The sequence below is a fragment of the Oncorhynchus keta genome, chromosome 28 (genome assembly GCF_023373465.1).
Source record: "Oncorhynchus keta strain PuntledgeMale-10-30-2019 chromosome 28, Oket_V2, whole genome shotgun sequence".
NCBI classification, from domain to species: Eukaryota; Metazoa; Chordata; class Actinopteri; order Salmoniformes; family Salmonidae; genus Oncorhynchus; species Oncorhynchus keta.
The window spans coordinates 80,397,822-80,415,233 of NC_068448.1; the positions used below are offsets into that span (position 1 = coordinate 80,397,822).

The 17,412-nt window shown below is 41.4% G+C and overlaps 1 protein-coding gene across 1 annotated transcript in view; it reads right to left on the reverse strand.

Annotated features, from left to right (window-relative positions):
• LOC118376788 (junctophilin-1-like) overlaps nt 1–17,412 on the reverse strand; it is a 119,951-nt gene that overhangs the window by 55,451 nt on the left and 47,088 nt on the right. Inside the window, exon 3 of the mRNA XM_052484150.1 lies at nt 10,579–10,697. Within this exon, the coding sequence (XP_052340110.1) occupies nt 10,579–10,697 (119 nt within the window). The remainder of the gene's footprint in view (nt 1–10,578; nt 10,698–17,412) is intronic.

Consider the following 17,412-nt stretch of genomic DNA (forward strand, 5'->3'; position numbering starts at 1 on the left):
TTTGCATGCTAGTATCAGCTGAGCCCCCTCTTTAGATCCAGGTGTATTTGCATGCTAGTATCAGCTGAGCCCCCTCTTTAGATCCAGGTGTATTTGCATGCTAGTATCAGCTGAGCCCCCTCTTTAGATCCAGGTGTATTTGCATGCTAGTATCAGCTGAGCCCCCTCTTTAGATCCAGGTGTATTTGCATGCTAGTATCAGCTGAGCCCCCTCTTTAGATCCAGGTGTATTTGCATGCTAGTATCAGCTGAGCCCCCTCTTTAGATCCAGTGTATTTGCATGCTAGTATCAGCTGAGCCCCCTCTTTAGATCCAGGTGTATTTGCATGCTAGTATCAGCTGAGCCCCCTCTTTAGATCCAGGTGTATTTGCATGCTAGTAGGTCAGCTGTATCAGCTGAGCCCCCTCTTTAGATCCAGGTGTATTTGCATGCTAGTATCAGCTGAGCCCCCTCTTTAGATCCAGGTGTATTTGCATGCTAGTATCAGCTGAGCCCCCTCTTTAGATCCAGGTGTATTTGCATGCTAGTATCAGCTGAGTCCCCTTTTAGATCCAGGTGTATTTGCATGCTAGTCTCAGCTGAGTCCCCTCTTTAGATCCAGGTGTATTTGCATGCTAGTCTCAGCTGAGCATGCTAGTATCCCCCCCTCTTTAGATCCAGGTGTATTTGCATGCTAGTCTCAGCTGAGTCCCCTCTTTAGATCCAGGTGTATTTGCATGCATGCTAGTATCAGCTGAGCCCCCTGAGCCTCCTTTAGATCCAGGTGTATTTGCATGCTAGTATCAGCTGAGCCCCCTCTTTAGATCCAGGTGTATTTGCATGCTAGTATCAGCTGAGTCCCCCTCTTTAGATCCAGGTGTATTTGCATGCTAGTATCAGCTGAGCCTCCCTCTTTAGATCCAGGTGTATTTGCATGCTAGTATCAGCTGAGCCCCCCTCTTTAGATCCAGGTGTATTTGCATGCTAGTATCAGCTGAGCCCCCCTCTTTAGATCCAGGTGTATTTGCATGCTAGTATCAGCTGAGTCCCCCTCTTTAGATCCAGGTGTATTTGCATGCTAGTATCAGCTGAGATCCAGGTGTATTTGCATGCTAGTATCAGCTCTTTTAGATCCAGGTGTATTTGCATGCTAGTATCAGCTGAGCCCCCCTCTTTAGATCCAGGTGTATTTGCATGCTAGTATCAGCTGAGCCTCCCTCTTTAGATCCAGGTGTATTTGCATGCTAGTATCAGCTGAGCCCCCCTCTTTAGATCCAGGTGTATTTGCATGCTAGTATCAGCTGAGCCCCCTCTTTAGATCCAGGTGTATTTGCATGCTAGTCTCAGCTGAGCCCCCTCTTTAGATCCAGGTGTATTTGCATGCTAGTCTCAGCTGAGCCTCCCTCTTTAGATCCAGGTGTATTTGCATGCTAGTATCAGCTGAGCCCCCTCTTTAGATCCAGGTGTATTTGCATGCTAGTATCAGCTGAGCCTCCCTCTTTAGATCCAGGTGTATTTGCATGCTAGTCTCAGCTGAGCCCCCCTCTTTAGATCCAGGTGTATTTGCATGCTAGTATCAGCTGAGCCCCCCTCTTTAGATCCAGGTGTATTTGCATGCTAGTATCAGCTGAGTCCCCCTCTTTAGATCCAGGTGTATTTGCATGCTAGTATCAGCTGAGCCCCCTCTTTAGATCCAGGTGTATTTGCATGCTAGTATCAGCTGAGCCCCCTCTTTAGATCCAGGTGTATTTGCATGCTAGTATCAGCTGAGCCTCCCTCTTTAGATCCAGGTGTATTTGCATGCTAGTATCAGCTGAGCCCCCCTCTTTAGATCCAGGTGTATTTGCATGCTAGTCTCAGCTGAGTCCCCCTCTTTAGATCCAGGTGTATTTGCATGCTAGTATCAGCTGAGCCTCCCTCTTTAGATCCAGGTGTATTTGCATGCTAGTCTCAGCTGAGCCCCCTCTTTAGATCCAGGTGTATTTGCATGCTAGTATCAGCTGAGCCTCCCTCTTTAGATCCAGGTGTATTTGCATGCTAGTCTCAGCTGAGCCCCCCTCTTTAGATCCAGGTGTATTTGCATGCTAGTATCAGCTGAGCCCCCCTCTTTAGATCCAGGTGTATTTGCATGCTAGTATCAGCTGAGCCCCCCTCTTTAGATCCAGGTGTATTTGCATGCTAGTCTCCCCCCCTTTAGTTCAGAACAATGCAACATATGCGTCTTAGTAGTAGTAGTTTTCTATATGCAAATTTTATATGTCTGAACTCAGAGTAAAATATGCTTCCCATAATTAACATGTTTGCTGTGGTAGAACGTTGATTTTGATCGATTGCCAATTTCCTGCATTTATCCCGATTTGAGACGTGTCCATGGAAACAGTATCATTAGGGAAATTGTTTTAAAAACAAACTACTGTATTAATCTGACTATCCACAATAAATCACATTAACGTGTCTAACTACTCATCATTGTCTTTCTCTTCTGTTGTTCTGAGCAAGGGAGCGAGGAGAGCGAGCTGGAGGGGGGGGGGGGTTGCTCACATGCAGTGACACGTGACGGCGAGAGCGAGAGATATGGAAGGTCAGATCAGATAAATAAGCTCTTTATGTGTGAGTGGCCTTGATTTGATTTTAATCACACATGCCAGAAATATGTCAGCCACAGGAGTCAGTCAGAAAATACGATAGTAACCAACAGAATACATGATGCACGCACGGGGCACTCTGTGTGTATTTGTGTGTATGTATGTGTGTGTGTTTGTGTAGGTGCGTGTCTTTGTGTGCGTGTGTGTCTTGGACTAGATAAAAGGGAAATTTCTATATTTGCAGATGCTACTACAGAATTAAAAACATGTTTTATTGCAGGATGAAATTGTTTTCAAGACTGTCCAAATTATAATAAACTAAACAAGAATTAGTAACAAGAATAATATGGCAACTACTGTATAATAATAATACCAATGAAATAACCCTACTGCTACAACTACTGTCTAATAATAATACCAATGAAATAACCCTACTGCTACAACTACTGCTACAACTACTGTCTAATAATAATACCAATGAAATAACCCTACTGCTACAACTACTGTCTAATAATAATACCAATTAAATAAACCTACTGTACAACTACTGTCTAATAATAATACCAATGAAATAAACCTACTGCTACAACTACTGTCTAATAATAATACCAATGAAATAACCCTACTACTACTACAACTACTGTCTAATAAATAAATAAACCAATGAAATAAACCTGAAATAAACTGCTACAACTACTGTCTAATAATAATACCAATGAAATAAACCTACTGCTACAACTACTGTCTAATAATAATACCAATGAAATAACCCTACTGCTACAACTACTGTCTAATAATAATACCAATGAAATAACCCTACTGCTACAACTACTGTCTCTAATAAATAATACCAATGAAATAACCCTACTGCTACAACTACTGTCTAATAATAATACCAATGAAATAAACCTACTGCTACAACTACTGTCTAATAATAATACCAATGAAATAAACCTACTGCTACAACTACTGTCTAATAATAATACCAATGAAATAAACCTACAACTACTGCTACAACTACTGTCTAATAATAATACCAATGAAATAAACCTACTGCTACAACTACTGTCTAATAATAATACCAATGAAATAAACCTACTGCTACAACTACTGTCTAATAATAATACCAATGAAATAAACCTACTGCTACAACTACTGTCTAATAATAATACCAATGAAATAAACCTACTGCTACAACTACTGTCTAATAATAATACCAATGAAATAAACCTACTGCTACAACTACTGTCTAATAATAATACCAATGAAATAAACCTACTGCTACAACTACTGTCTAATAATAATACCAATGAAATAACCCTACTGCTACAACTACTGTCTAATAATAATACCAATGAAATAAACCTACCGCTACAACTACTGCTACAACTACTGTCTAATAATAATACCAATGAAATAACCCTACTGCTACAACTACTGTCTAATAATAATACCAATGAAATAAACCCTACTGCTACAACTACTGTCTAATAATAATACCAATGAAATAAACCTACTGCTACAACTACTGTCTAATAATAATACCAATGAAATAAACCTACTGCTACAACTACTGTCTAATAATAATACCAATGAAATAAACCTACTGCTACAACTACTGTCTAATAAACCTAATACCAATAATACCAATGAAATAACCCTACTGCTACAACTACTGTCTAATAATAATACCAATGAAATAACCCTACTGCTACAACTACTGTCTAATAATAATACCAATGAAATAAACCTACTGCTCAACTACTGTCTAATACTGCTACAACTACTGTCTAATAATAATACAATGAAATAAACCTACTGCTACAACTACTGTCTAATAATAATACCAATGAAATAACCCTACTGCTACAACTACTGTCTAAAATAATACCAATGAAATAAACCTACTGCTACAACTACTGTCTAATAATAATACCAATGAAATAAACCTAAATAAACCTACTGCTACAACTACTGTCTAATAATAATACCAATGAAATAAACCTACTGCTACAACTACTGTCTAATAATAATACCAATGAAATAAACCTACTGCTACAACTACTGTCTAATAATAATACCAATGAAATAAACCTACTGCTACAACTACTGTCTAATAATAATACCAATGAAATAACCCTACTGCTACAACTACTGTCTAATAATAATACCAATGAAATAACCCTACTGCTACAACTACTGTCTAATAATAATACCAATGAAATAACCCTACTGCTACAACTACTGTCTAATAATAATACCAATGAAATAAACCTACTGCTACAACTACTGCTACAACTACTGCAACTACTGTCTAATAATAATACCAATGAAATAAACCTACTGCTACAACTACTGTCTAATAATAATACCAATGAAATAAACCTACTGCTACAACTACTGTCTAATAATAATACCAATGAAATAAACCTACTGCTACAACTACTGCTACAACTACTGTCTAATAATAATACCAATGAAATAAACCTACTGCTACAACTACTGTCTAATAATAATACCAATGAAATAAACCTACTGCTACAACTACTGTCTAATAATAATACCAATGAAATAAACCTACTGCTACAACTACTGTCTAATAATAATACCAATGAAATAACCCTACTGCTACAACTACTGCTACAACTACTGTCTAATAATAATACCAATGAAATAAACCTACTGCTACAACTACTGTCTAATAATAATACCAATGAAATAAACCTACTGCTACAACTACTGTCTAATAATAATACCAATGAAATAAACCTACTGCTACAATTACTGTCTAATAATAATACCAATGAAATAAACCTACTGCTACAACTACTGTCTAATAATAATACCAATGAAATAAACCTACTGCTACAACTACTGTCTAATAATAATACCAATGAAATAAACCTACCTACTGCTACAACTACTGTCTAATAATAATACCAATGAAATAAACCTACTGTACAACTACTGTCTAATAATAATACCAATGAAATAAACCTACTGCTACAACTACTGTCTAATAATAATACCAATGAAATAAACCTACTGCTACAACTACTGTCTAATAATAATACCAATGAAATAAACCTACTGCTACAACTACTGTCTAATAATAATACCAATGAAATAAACCTACTGCTACAACTACTGTCTAATAATAATACCAATTAAATAAACCTACTGTACAACTACTGTCTAATAATAATACCAATGAAATAAACCTACTGCTACAACTACTGTCTAATAATAATACCAATGAAATAAACCTACTGTCTAATAATAATACAACTACTGTCTAATAATAATACCAATGAAATAAACCTACTACTGCTACAACTACTGTCTAATAATAATACCAATGAAATAAAATACTACTGTCAACTACTAATAATAATACCAATGAAATAACCCTACTGCTACAACTACTGTCTAATAATAATACCAATGAAATAAACCTACCTACAACTACTGCTACAATAATAATACCAATGAAATAAACCTAACAACTACTGTCTAATAATACCAATGAAATAAACCTACTGCTACAACTACTGTCTAATAATAATACCAATGAAATAATACCAATGAAATAACCCTACTGCTACAACTACTGTCTAATAATAATACCAATGAAATAAACCTACTGCTACAACTACTGTCTAATAATAATACCAATGAAATAAACCTACTGCTACAACTACTGTCTAATAATAAATAAATAAACCTAATACTGAAATAACAACTACCCCTACTGCTACAACTACTGTCTAATAATAATACCAATGAAATAAACCTACTGCTACAACTACTGTCTAATAATAATACCAATGAAATAAACCTACTGCTACAACTACTGTCTAATAATAATACCAATGAAATAAACCTACTGCTACAACTACTGTCTAATAATAATACCAATGAAATAAACCTACTGCTACAACTACTGTCTAATAATAATACCAATGAAATAACCCTACTGCTACAACTACTGTCTAATAATAATACCAATGAAATAAACCTACTGCTACAACTACTGTCTAATAATAATACCAATGAAATAAACCTACTGCTACAACTACTGTCTAATAATAATACCAATGAAATAAACCTACTGCTACAACTACTGTCTAATAATAATACCAATGAAATAAACCTACTGCTACAACTACTGTCTAATAATAATACCAATGAAATAACCTACTGCTACAACTGCTACAACCTACTGTCAACTAAATAATAATACCAATGAAATAAACCTACTGCTACAACTACTGTCTAATAATAATACCAATGAAATAAACCTACTGCTACAACTACTGTCTAATAATAATACCAATGAAATAAACTACTGCACAACTACTGTCTCTGAAATAAACCTACTGCTACAACTACCAATGAAATAAACCTACTGCTACAACTACTGTCTAATAATAATACCAATGAAATAAACCTACTGCTACAACTACTGTCTAATAATAATACCAATGAAATAAACCTACTGCTACAACTACTGTCTAATAATACCAATGAAATAAACCTACTGCTACAACTACTGTCTAATAATAATACCAATGAAATAAACCTACTGCTACAACTACTGTCTAATAATAATACCAATGAAATAAACCCTACTGCTACAACTACTGTCTAAATAATAATACCAATGAAATAAACCTACTGCTACAACTACTGTCTAATAATAATACTGCCAATGAAATAAACCTACTGCTACAACTACTGTCTAATAATAATGAAATAACCCTACTGCTACAATGAAATAATAATACCAATGAAATAAACCTGCTACAACTACTGTCTAATAATAATACCAATGAAATAAACCTACTGCTAACCTGCTACAACTACTGTCTAATAATAATAAATGAAATAACCTACTGCTACAACTGAAATAAAAATAAACCTACTGCTACAACTACTGTCTAATAATAATACCAATGAAATAAACCTACTGCTACAACTACTGTCTAATAATAATACCAATGAAATAAACCCTACTGCTACAACTACTGTCTAATAATAATACCAATGAAATAAACCTACTGCTACAACTACTGTCTAATAATAATACCAATGAAATAACCCTACTGCTACAACTGCTACAACTACTGCTGCTAACTGTCTAATAATACCAATGAAATAAACCTACTGCTACAACTACTGTCTAATAATAATACCAATGAAATAACCCTACTGCTACAACTACTGTCTAATAATAATACCAATGAAATAACCCTACTGCTACAACTACTGTCTAATAATAATACCAATGAAATAACCCTACTGCTACAACTACTGTCTAATAATAATACCAATGAAATAACCCTACTGCTACAACTACTGTCTAATAATAATACCAATGAAATAAACCTACTGCTACAACTACTAATAATACCAATGAAATAAACCTAATACTGTCTAATAATAATACCAATGAAATAAACCTACTGCTACAACTACTGTCTAATAATAATATCAATGAAATAACCCTACTGGTACAACTACTGTCTAATAATAATACCAATGACATAAACCTACTGCTACAACTACTGTCTAATAATAATACCAATGAAATAAACCTACTGCTACAACTACTGTCTAATAATAATACCAATGAAATAAACCTACTGCTAGCCCCAGATCGAGGGAGATTATCAGTGGTCTTGTATGTCTTCCATTTCCTAATAATTGCTCCCACAGTTGATTTCTTCAAACCAAGCTGCTTACCTATTGCAGATTCAGTCTTCCCAGCCTGGTGCAGGTCTACAATTTTGTTTCTGGTGTCCTTTGACAGCTCTTTGGTCTTGGCCATAGTGGAGTTTGGAGTGTGACTGTTTGAGGTTGTGGATAGGTGTCTTTTATACTGATAACAAGTTCAAACAGGTGCCATTAATACAGGTAACGAGTGGAGGACAGAGGAGCCCCTTAAAGAAGAAGTTACAGGTCTGTGAGAGCCAGAAATCTTGCTTGTTTGTAGGTGACCAAATACTTATTTTCCACCATAATTTGCAAATAAATTCATTAAAAATCCTACAATGTGATTGTCTTGGATTTATTTTCTCATTTTGTCTGTCAGTTGAAGTGTACCTATGATAAAAATTACAGGCCTCTCTCATCTTTTTAAGTGGGAGAACTTGCACAACTGGTGGCTGACTAAATAAGTTTTTTGCCCCACTGTATATATATATATGTTATAATGATGTTATCAGACGCTTTTATCCAAAGCAACTTACAGTCAAGCATATAATATGTTTACGTATGGATGGTCCCAGGAATCAAACCCACTATCCCTGCGTTGCAAGGACCATGCTCTACTAGCTGAGCCATGCTCTACCAATTTCCCTCTTGATTCTGAAAGAAGTCATTCTGTACTGTACTGTACCCATTCCTACCACGTCGTAACAGTCTGTTTTTGTCACAGTTGAAACACAGTGGTTCATTGTGGTCTAATAAACCTTCCTCACAGACTCTGGTCTAAAATTAGATGTCTCTGTAGTGAATGGAACCCTATTCCCTAAAAAGTGCACTAACCCTAACCCTAACTGAGGCTTAAACCAATCACACCCTCAGGCTCTAACTTTAACCCTGGACCTGGTACCTGTTACCGGGGGCTGCAATGAGTTTACTGTACTATCTAGCCCCAAACAGGGGCCTGTTTACATGGTTAGCCCAGAAAATCTTAAGAACTATTGGATATCAGAGAGACGTCAACTTACCAGCACTACGAACAGGAATACTCATTTGTCCAAACCACCCATGGCATCTGAACTGATTCTAGAGGTCGACCCAAAACAACCCAATACCACGACGGCCCTCAAAGAACTACACTGGACTTTATGTAAACTGGACACCACATATCCTGAGGCTGTGTTTGTTGTAGCTGGGGATTTTAACAAAGCAAATTTGAGAACAAGGCTTCCTAAATTATATCAGCATATTGATTGTAGCACTCGCACTGGAAAAACACTGGATCACTGCTACTCTAACTTCTGCGGTGCATACCAGGCCCTCCCCCGCCCTCCTTTCGGCAAATCTGACCACTAATCCATTTAGCTCCTCCCTTCCTATAGGCAGAAACTCAAACAGGAAGTACCCGTGCTAAGGACCATTCAATGCTGGTCTGACCAATCGGAATCCACGCTTCAAGATTGTTATGATCACGCTGACTGGGACATGTTCCGGGTAGCCAATGAGAATAATATAGATTTATAAACTGATTCAGTGAGTGAGTTTATAAGGAAGTGCATTGGAGATGTTGTAATTAACACTGTAACTATTAAATCCTACCCTAACCAGAAACCGTGGATTGATGGCAGCATTCACGCAAAACTGAAAGCGCGGAACCATTGCATTTAACCATGTAAAGACAACTGTGACTATGGCCGAATACAAACAGTGTAATACTTCCCTCTGCAAGGCAATCAAACAAGCAAAATGTCAGTACAGAGACAAAGTGGAGTCGTAATTCAATGGCTCAGACACAAGACGTATGTGACAGGGTCTACAGACAATCACAGACGACAAAAAGAAAACCAGCCACGTCACGGACACCGACGTCTTGCTACCAGACAAACTAAACACCTTCTTTGCCCGCTTTGAGGATAATACAGTGCCACAGACTTGGCCCGCTACCAAGGACTGTGGGCTCTACTTCTTCATGACCGACACGAGTAAAACATTTAAACGTGTTAACCATCGCAAGGCTGCTGGCCCAGATGGCATCCCCAGCCGTGTGCAGACCAGCTGGGCTGGTGTGTTTACGGACATTTTCAATTTCCCCCTATCCCAGTCTGCTGTTCCCATATGCTTCAAGATGTTTTGCTATTGGGCCGACAGGCTACCTGGCGAGTTGCTGAAGTCAGGTAAATGTATAGTTCTGTGCATCAAACTCTTACGGCGTCGTCAGAACCTTTGATCTGGCTCTGACTAATACATAGTGAATGGACTGATACAGGGCAGTTATGTGATAACGAATCTGGTGGTTTACAATGTTACCTGGTTGGTGGAAGTTTGGAGACAGCTCCCTAGCGACGGCCCTAGCGATGTCACAATCCTGTCTGGCAGAGAGAGCTGCCTGGTCTGCTGCCTCTCCCTTCGTTCTGGCATGAGCCGTCCTGCAACACACACACACACACACACACACACACACACACACACACACACACACACACACACACACACACACACACACACACACACACACACACACACACACATTAGAACAGCAACACACTCACAACGCATCTCCCTCCCTCCCCCCCTCCCTCCCCCTCCCTCCCTCCCTCCCTCCCTCCCATCAGGGATAACATACCACCCTGACCCCTGTGCTTCTATCTCAAATCCAAATCCTTCTTTCACAAACGGAGCTATGCCCTTCGGCTGGCCCACAGAGACCTAAATCCAGTCCGCAGGACCTCACTGCTCTGCTGCAGGATAGGATCTCCATCTCTTCATTCAAAGACTCCATCATGGACACTCTTACTGACAAATGTGGCTGCTTTGTGTGATGTATTGTCTTCTTGCCTTTGTGCTGTTGTCTGTGCCCAATAATGTTTGTACCATGTTGTGCTTCTGTCATGTTGTGTTGCTACCATGCTGTGTTGTCATGTTGTGTTGCTACCATACTGTGTTGTCATGTTGTGTTGCTACCATGCTGTGTTGTCATGTTGTGTTGCTACCATGCTGTGTTGTCATGTTGTGTTGCTACCATGCTGTGTTGTCATGTGTTGCTACCATACTGTGTTGTCATGTTGTGTTGCTACCATGCTGTGTTGTCATGTTGTGTTGCTACCATGCTGTGTTGTCATGTGTTGCTACCATACTGTGTTGTCATGTTGTGTTGCTTCCATGCTGTGTTGTCATGTTGCTGCTACCATGCTGTGTTGTCATGTTGTGTTGCTACCATGCTGTGTTGTCATGTGTTGCTACCATACTGTGTTGTCATGTTGTGTTGCTACCATGCTGTGTTGTCATGTTGTGTTGCTACCATGCTGTGTTGTCATGTGTTGCTACCATACTGTGTTGTCATGTTGTTTTGCTACCATGCTGTGTTGCTACCATACTGTGTTGTCATGTTGTGTTGCTACCATGCTGTGTTGTCATGTTGTGTTGCTACCATGCTGTGTTGTCATGCCTATGCTGTGTTGTCATGTTGTGTTGCTACCATGCTGTGTTGTCATGTTGTGTTGCTACCATGCTGTGTTGTCATGTTGTGTTGCTACCATGCTGTGTTGTCATGTTGTGCTGCTACCATACTATGTTGTCATGTTGTGTTGCTACCATGCTGTGTTGTCATGTTGTGTTGCTACCATGCACCCACCCACCCTTTGAAAACCCAGTGAGATAAGAGCAGGTACACTCACACAACCTAACTATCCTCTCTTTCACAGCATGCGTACAGACATGGCTGGGCACCACGGCTGGGTACCTGGGTACCACGGCTGGACACCACGGATGGGTACCTGGGTACCACGACTGGGCACCACAGCTGGGTACCTGGGTACCATGGCTGGGTACCACGGCTGGACACCACGGATGGGTACCTGGGTACCATGGCTGGGCACCACGGCTGGGTACCTGGGTACCATGGCTGGGCACCACGGCTGGGTACCTGGGTACCACGGCTAGGCACCACGGCTGGGTACCTGGGCACCACGTCTAGGCACCACGGCTGGATACCACGGCTGGGTACCACGGCTGGGTACCACGACTGGGCACCACGGCTGGGTACCTGGGCACCACGGCTGGGTACCACGGCAGGGCACCACGGCAGGGCACCACGGCTGGGCACCACGGCTGGGTACCACGGCAAGGTACCTGGGCACCATGGCTGGGTACCTCGGCACCACAGCTGGGCACCACGGTACCTGGTATTTTGAGCAGTCTGCTTCTAGTATTGTGAGCAGTCTGCTTTTAGTATTTTGAGCAGTCTGCTTTTGGTTTTCTATTTTCTATACCACGGCTGGGTACCACGACTGGGCACCACGGCTGGGTACCTGGGCACCACGGCTGGGCACCACGGCTGGGTAATAGAGGAGGACAGGCTGTGAGCAGTCTGCTTTTGGTATTTTGAGCAGTCTGCTTTTGGTATTTTGAGCAGTCTGCTTTTGGTATTTTGAGCAGTCTGCTTTTGGTATTTTGAGCAGTCTGCTTTTAGTATTTTGAGCAGTCTGCTTTTGGTATTTTGAGCAGTCTGCTTCTAGTATTGTGAGCAGTCTGCTTTTAGTATTTTGAGCAGTCTGCTTTTGGTTTTCTATTTTCTATACCACGGCTGGGTACCACGGCTGGGTACCACGGCAAGGTACCTGGGCACCATGGCTGGGTACCTCGGCACCACAGCTGGGCACCACGGCTGGGCACCACGGCTGGGTACCTGGGCACCACGGCTGGGCACCACGGCTGGGTACCTCGGCACCACAGCTGGTTACCACGGCTGGGCACCACGGCTGGGTAACACGGCTGGGTACCACGGCAGGGTACCTGGGCACCACGGCTGGGTACCTCGGCACCACAGCTGGTTACCACGGCTGGTTACCACGGCTGGGTACCACGGCAGGGTACCTGGGCACCACGGTTGGGTACCTGGGCACCACGGCTGGGTACCACGGCTGGGTACCACAGATGGGTACCTGGGTACCACGGCTGGGTACCACGGCTGGGCACCACGGCTGGGCACCACGGCTGGGTACCTCGGTTGGGTACCTCGGCTAGGTACCACGGCTGGGTACCTGGGCACCACGGCTGGGCACCACGGCTGGGTAATAGAGGAGGACAGGCTGTGAGCAGTCTGCTTTTGGTATTTTGAGCAGTCTGCTTTCGGTATTTTGAGCAGTCTGCTTTTGGTATTTTGAGCAGTCTGCTTTTGGTATTTTGAGCAGTCTGCTTTTGGTATTTTGAGCAGTCTGCTTTTAGTATTTTGAGCAGTCTGCTTTTGGTATTTTGAGCAGTCTGCTTCTAGTATTGTGAGCAGTCTGCTTTTAGTATTTTGAGCAGTCTGCTTTTGGTTTTCTATTGACTAATTATTACTAATAATGAACACACAGCATGAAGAGCAGAGTAACAGATCATCGCTGAGAGGTGCCGTGTGTGTGTGTTTGGCTCGTGAACACACTCAGAACACACTCAGAACACACTCCGACCAGACCACCACTACACAAAGGGAGGCAACAACAAAATGGATGCATCTCTTCCATAGGGGCTCTGGTCAGTAGTGTCATGTGGAGCGTCACCAATACATTATAATGGAGACTGACAGGAAGTACCATAGCATCAGTCCAGCCAGACTCCTGCTGAATGATACTAGGCAGGATTCATCAGTCCAGCTCTCGTCTCACGTGCCAGACTCCTGCTGAATGATACTAGGCAGGATTCATCAGTCCAGCTCTCGTCTCACGTGCCAGACTCCTGCTGAATGATACTAGTCAGGATTCATCGGTCCAGCTCTAGTCTCACGTGCCAGACTCCTGCTGAATGATACTAGTCAGGATTCATCAGTCCAGCTCTAGTCTCACGTGCCAGACTCCTGCTGAATGATACTAGTCAGGATTCATCAGTCCAGCTCTAGTCTCACGTGCCAGACTCCTGCTGAATGATACTAGTCAGGATTCATCAGTCCAGCTCTAGTCTCACGTGCCAGACTCCTGCTGAATGATACTAGTCAGGACTCATCAGTCCAGCTCTAGTCTCACGTGCCAGACTCCTACTGAATGATAGTAGTCAGGACTCAATATAGAACGTGCCAGACTCCTGCAGAAAGATACTACTCTGAGCTGACCTACTTAGACCCTGGAATCTGTCAGCCACCCACCTCTAGTCTCACGTACCCTTGACTCCTGCTGAATGATACTAGTCAGGATTCATCGGTCCAGCTCTGTCTCATCCCAGACTCCTGCTGAATGATTGTCTTCATCAGTCCAGCTCTAGTCTCACTTCCCTCCTCCCTGTCTCCTCATCAGTATGATCCTGCTGAATGATACTAGTCAGTTCATCAGTCTCCAGTCCGTGAATGATAGTAGTCAGGACTCATCAGTCCAGTTTCAAAATCAAATACTGGCAGGATTCCTTAGTCCAGCTTTAATGGACGTGCCAGACTCCTACTGGCCGGGATAGTAGTCAGGACTCAATATAGAAACTACAGAAAGAGAACTCTGATGACCTACTTAACCCTGGTCTGTCTGCCACCCACCCCTCTCTACCCTTGCTCTCTCTTTGCCTCACTCTCTCTCTCTGTATCCCTCTCTCCTTCCCAGTTTGTCTCTCCCCCCCTCCTCTCTCTCTCTCTTCCCTCATCCCTGTCTCCTCATCAGTATGATCTTATGTGTGCTCCAGTCCGTGGACAGTGAGGCGTCCTGTTTCAAAATCAAATCTGTCAGATGCCTTAAGCTTTAATGGAGTGCGGCTGCGTGCAAGGCCGGGGTCAGTTGTGGCCGGGGTCAGTTGTGGCCGGGGTCAGTTGTGGCCGGGGTCAGTTGTGGCCGGGGTCAGTTGTGGCCGAGGTCAGTTGTGGCCGGGGTCAAGTGAGATATTAAAATGGCTTCCGGTCCAGAAATAAGCCATCATCAACCAGGGACAAAGGACTCACTTATATAGCAGCAGACAGGACTGGAATATACCGGAACACAACAAGACACACAGACATGCACAGACGGACACACAGACATGCACAGACGGACACAGACATGCACAGACGGACACAGACATGCAGTCTTGTATAACTAACCTTGTGGGGACACACAATTCAGCACTATTCAAAATCCTATTTTCCTTAACCCTAAACCTAACCCTAAGCTGTACTCCTGCCTTAACTGCAAAATCTAACCTTAACCCTAAACCTAACCCTAACACTAACCCTAACCCTAACCCTAACACTAACCCTAACACTAACCCTAACACTAACCTTAACCCTAAACCTAACCCTAACACTAATTCTATACAATATGTTGTTATGGAAATGCGTCAAGAGATGGACCTTAATGAAAAGTCATGTAAAATCTGAACTTTGAAAATGCCCTCTCTCCCTCCCTTACACTTTACACTGGGCAACATACTGTACTGAACTTGACACTGGTAACATACTGTACTGAACTTTACACTGGCAACATACTGTACTGACTTTACACTGGGCAACATACTGTACTGACTTTACACTGGCAACATACTGTACTGAACTTTACACTGGGCAACATACTGTACTGAACTTTACACTGGCAACATACTGTACTGACTTTACACTGGCAACATACTGTACTGAACTTTACACTGGCAACATACTGTACTGAACTTTACACTGGGCAACATACTGTACTGAACTTTACACTGGGCAACATACTGTACTGAACTTTACACTGGCAACATACTGTACTGACTTTACACTGGGCAACATACTGTACTGAACTTTACACTGGGCAACATACTGTACTGAACTTTACACTGGTAACATACTGTACTGAACTTTACACTGGTAACATACTGTACTGAACTTTACACTGGGCAACATACTGTACTGAACTTTACACTGGTAACATACTGTACTGAACTTTACACTGGGCAACATACTGTACTGAACTTTACACTGGGCAACATACTGTACTGAACTTTACACTGGTAACATACTGTACTGAACTTTACACTGGGCAACATACTGTACTGAACTTTACACTGGGCAACATACTGTACTGAACTTTACACTGGGCAACATACTGTACTGAACTTTACACTGGTAACATACTGTACTGAACTTTACACTGGTAACATACTGTACTGAACTTTACACTGGGCAACATACTGTACTGAACTTTACACTGGTAACATACTGTACTGAACTTTACACTGGTAACATACTGTACTGAACTTTACACTGGGCAACATACTGTACTGAACTTTACACTGGGCAACATACTGTACTGGACTTTACACTGGTAACATACTGTACTGAACTTTACACTGGTAACATACTGTACTGAACTTTACACTGGTAACATACTGTACTGAACTTTACACTGGGCAACATACTGTACTGAATTTTACACTGGGAAACATACTGTACTGAACTTTACACTGGGCAACATACTGTACTGAACTTTACACTGGTAACATACTGTACTGAACTTTACACTGGGCAACATACTGTACTGAACTTTACACTGGTAACATACTGTACTGAACTTTACACTGGGCAACATACTGTAGTGAGAAACATGTTCTCTACTAAAGTCATGATATTAATTATATTTTCTCAATATAACTTCTAGCAGGTGGCTATGCTCACTGAGTCTGTACATAGTCAAAGTTTTCCTTAAGTTTGGGTCATTCACAGTGGTCAGGTATTCTGCTACAGCGAACTCTTACTTTGCCACTGTGTGCAGTTGTGTGCCAAAAGTGTTGAGAATGACACAAATATTAATTTCCACAAAGTTTGCTGCTTCAGTGTCTTTAGATATTTGTGTCAGATGTTACTATGGATACTGAAGTATAATTACAAGCATATCATACGCGTCAAAGGCTTTTATTGACAATTACATGAAGTTGATGCAAAGAGTCAATATTTGTAGTGTTGACCCTTCTTTTTCAAGACCTCTGCAATCTGCTTGGAGTTTGTCAGAATTTGTGGGTTTTTGTTTGTCCACCCGCCTCTTGAGGATTGACCACAAGTTCTCAATGGGATTAAGGTCTGGGGAGTTTCCTGGCCATGGACCCAAAATATCAATGTTTTATTCCCCGAGCCACTTAGTTATCACTTTTGCCTTATGGCAAGGTGCTCCATCATGCTGGAAAAGGCATTGTTCGTCACCAAACTGTTCCTGGATGGTTGGGAGAAGTTGCTCTCGGAGG